This window comes from Sinocyclocheilus anshuiensis, unplaced genomic scaffold (genome assembly GCF_001515605.1).
Source record: "Sinocyclocheilus anshuiensis isolate Anshui unplaced genomic scaffold, SAMN03320099.WGS_v1.1 scaffold85, whole genome shotgun sequence".
Classification (NCBI taxonomy): Eukaryota; Metazoa; Chordata; class Actinopteri; order Cypriniformes; family Cyprinidae; genus Sinocyclocheilus; species Sinocyclocheilus anshuiensis.
The window spans coordinates 2,223,378-2,227,286 of NW_015536800.1; the positions used below are offsets into that span (position 1 = coordinate 2,223,378).

At 41.7% G+C, this 3,909-nt stretch overlaps 1 protein-coding gene across 3 annotated transcripts in view; it reads left to right on the forward strand.

Moving 5' to 3' along the window:
• The window catches only part of klhl5 (kelch-like family member 5), a 71,281-nt gene that overhangs the window by 22,037 nt on the left and 45,335 nt on the right, over positions 1-3,909 (forward strand). The window contains exon 1 of one of the 3 annotated variants that reach the window (XM_016444222.1): positions 397-1,107. The exons of the other annotated variants lie outside the window; for them this stretch is intronic. Coding sequence (XP_016299708.1) covers positions 575-1,107 — 533 coding nt within the window. The 5' untranslated portion in view covers positions 397-574. Of the gene's footprint in view, positions 1-396; positions 1,108-3,909 lie in introns of those variants that run through there. 3 annotated transcript variants of the gene reach the window in all.

The following is a 3,909-nucleotide window of genomic DNA, read 5'->3' on the forward strand; positions in this document are numbered from 1 at the left end:
TACAAAATATTAGGCTATATTTACCTGCATGTCAACCGTAAATTGACCGTAAACTCTCATAGGAGAATTTGGAAAACCTTTTAATTGTAAAGGTTGCTAAAGTAGGCTATTGATTCTTCATAATCTGTTTGATATAGACTACTCCAAATTTAATGTTCTGAAGACATCATCGTGTATATTGATCTTATCATGTCAATGAAATAGGCTAGTCTTGTCAATAAGGTTAATTGATTTGACATTTGGGTGACATGTTAGCTTGAGTATTGTCTTTATATCAATGTACGCAGGTTATTGAAAAATGTTAGAGGTTTTACCGCGCTCTCTCTCGCTCTCTCTCGCTCTGTGTGTGTGTGTGTGTGTGTGTGTGTGTGCGTGAGAGAGAGTGAGAGAGAAAGAGAAAGAGAAAGGGAGAGAGAGGTGTGCATTTCCTTCTCCCCCTCCGTACTCGGTCTCACTCTACACGTCGTCTCCGTGATCTTCGCCAGCAGTGCACGCGTGCTCCGTTACCAAGACAATCACGGATCACGAGGCTCGTCGTTCCGTCCCCGCGTCTCCCGTTACCGGAGTCTCGGGAATGTCGAATCCCAGGAAAGACTTTGACGTGAAACAGATCTTGCGCATCCGCTGGCGATGGTTCGGCCACCCCACATCTCCTCCTTCTCCCGGTAACCAGCCTTCGGGAGACCTCTTTAGCAGCAGCAGCCGGGGGACAGGAGGCTCCTCATCCGGCGGTGATCAGCCCTCTCTCGGCGGCTGCAGTAACTCTAACGCCGGTGCCAGTTCGAGTAACGGCAACTCTTCCTCCAACATAAACAACAATCGAAAGTTTGGAGATTCAGGTCCAAATAGCGGGCACTCAGCAGCGGCAGCAGCAGCGGTGGTAGTTAGTGCCTCCGCGTGTCCTCGGTCCATGAGCCAGCAGGAGTGCCGGAGCTCCCCGCCGGCACCTTGGGTCTTCCCGGTTCACTCTCGCTCCAGCGAGAGCCTGGAGCCGCTCGTGCAGCAGCAGCAGCAGAAGCAGAAGCAGCAGTCCACGAGTATAAAAGACGCCCCTGCCCCTGGAGACGAGGATAACAATAATAACGTGGAGTCTGACTCCAGCTCCAGGTATGGGAAGCATCGCTGGTGTGGTTCCAGTCGAGCACAGCAGGGCGCTTGTACTGAGCTGGTACCACTTCACAACAGATGCATCGCCAGCTGTTTTCTATTAAGATTAAACTGTTACCACGAGCCCTGCCTTTTGTTTCCTCACACTCTCTCAGTGTGATAAATAGGCTAGTGCATATGGTATAGTCAAATAGTTAACTGAATGACAAAAACAAATATCGCTTTTTATTAGGAACATTTTAAACTTTTAAACATTCCTAATAGATACCAGTGTGCTTGCAATTATTGCTTTCATTAATGTGGATTGCATTACAATTATCTGTTAGTACATTAATGTGTAAAATGTGGAATTTTTTTATAATAAATAGTATAGTAGCCTACAGTCTGTGTATTGCATCAATTGTGCTGTTATATTTGATGTTGGAGAAATTGTCATGATGTTCCGTATACAGTGCACTAAAATATAAATTTAATACAAAATATCTGGGCAGTTGGTATGAATGTTTTTGGGAAGCTGATACAGTATGTTCTGCAGTGTGACAAAATTCTTTTAGAATGATACAGGAAGGTTTTATGATCTCATTAATTGAGAAATTACATGAAATATTTGTACTTAAAACAATGTACTTGTCACATTGCAGGAAAATGTGACCAGCTAGTGATGGCTAAAATTATGATTTGAAATAGTGAAAAAGGAAATGGTGCCAGTTATGGGAAAAATGGCACCACACCTCTGGTTTATGATGTTGAATTGACATAATTGATCATATATTTCATAGATTATCGCATATATCGTATTGTTTGGCTGTTTTGATACCTGGGGTGTGGTGTTAATCTCTGATGAACCTCTGATTTAAAAAAAAGATTGTCCTGATGTATCTTTTTCATGACCGTAAGTGGTGACCAAAGATGTCAAACCTCAAAAAGGATACAAAAGTACTGTAAAAGTCTTAACTCTTGTATGTTATATTCCAAGTCTTCTGAAGCCAAACAAAAGTGAGGAACAATGCAAATGTAAGTTATAATCTACTGCTAACCTTCGCTAAGATCAACATCTGAGACCAACATCAGAGTCAGTGAACTGAACGGACTTCGATTCATGAGTGAATCATTCAAGGCTGCGCTTCCCAAAAGCATAAGTAGATAATAGAAACCATTGGCACCAGTAGGCTTACAGTGATTCTGGGAAATGCAGCGATTAGATCAACTGATTCTTGAAAAGATCAGCCTGAAACATCATTTGTCTACAAATCAGACATCCATACAAATATCATGATTGCTCCATGGAAGACTAGATGTCAAGATTTTCAGGGTCAGTTCCACACAGTATGGCTCTGGAAGACTTGGAATGTAATACTGTACATGACTTATTGGACCATCATGATATTTGATAATGGTTTTGCCATTTTGAAGGTTTCACATTGTATCAGTCATAATTTTCTTTTTGAAAAAGACATTGTTCAGAATTTCTCCATTTGTATTCCACTGAAGAAAGAAAGCAACATGAGAGTTCAGAAACAATGACAAAATTTAGGTATTTTTGGTAAACTGTCAAAGTGTGCCGGAGAGATTTTAAACCGTGCTGCTTTTGTTGCATCATTACGACATGAAAAGCCATTATCTTACCTTTGATGCATTAGCTCACTTGCTGTACACGTAGTAGAGCGATTATGATGTAACTTCCACTAAACACTTTTGCCTCAGTGAGGAAGTGATATGTACATAAACTGCGCAATTTTCCTTCACAGATCTTTAGTGTGATGAATATGGCGTTATTTTACTGACAAATGTCGAGAGCGCATTATTGTAGCGCGAAAGCACATTAATACAATGCGCGAGCGCGAATCTCTCCGCTCGCGCGCGGATTTCCCTTGCTCTCGCACAAAACCGGACGCGCGCGCTCAGATACACGCTGCTCTCGCCCGGAGAGAGTGCACGCACTTAAAACGAATTACCGCGGGAAGTAGGGGTGCTGGGGGTGCTGCAGCACCCCCTGGAGTGTAGCCCACGAAAAAATGGGGGTGCTGGGGGTGCGGTGTTAAAAATAAATGAATGAACAATATGTAATACAAAATAAATAATATTCATTTTATTAATTAGTATATTCATTAAAATTCATTGAAAAAAGTAGCCTAAGCCTATAATGACAAGAAGCAACGGTTAAATATGAGTTAAGTTGAATCAAATTGACTGTGAACGTCGTTTCAACTGATTAAACGTATTAAACTGACTTAAAAAATCATTTGTCGCCATGATTTTTGGATTATATTATAACCTGTAACATCTCAGCCGTTCCCAAATGAAGAATTAACAACAATTTCTACAGACAGCAGAGAAAGAGCGAGAGCGTCTACCTCAGCAGCAACAAATCTCGCATTCTCACATCTGTAGCGCTTATTGTGATCTTTAATGTTAGGTCTTTCCTGTTCTTGAAACAAAATTACTTCTTAAGGTTGATTCAATATTACTCTTAATGAAAAACACACAACATCAACAATGCTACAATGACAAAGTCGCTTATATTAAACATAAAACTTTTATGAACAGATAAGAACAAATAAGATCAGTGGCGTAGCGTCTGGTTATGCAGGGTATGCAGTATGCAGGTGGCCCGGGCAGTTTGGGGGCAACGAGGGAACGAATAGAGCCCTGCACGGGCCCGGCCCTTGGCCCTTGTGAGAATTCTCGGCCCGAGTCCGACTGGATACCGTGACTTCTCTCTCTCTCTTCCCCACACTGTAAAAAATGACCGTGAATTTAACGGTAAAAGACTGTAAAAATGCTACAGTAAAAACCTGTTAA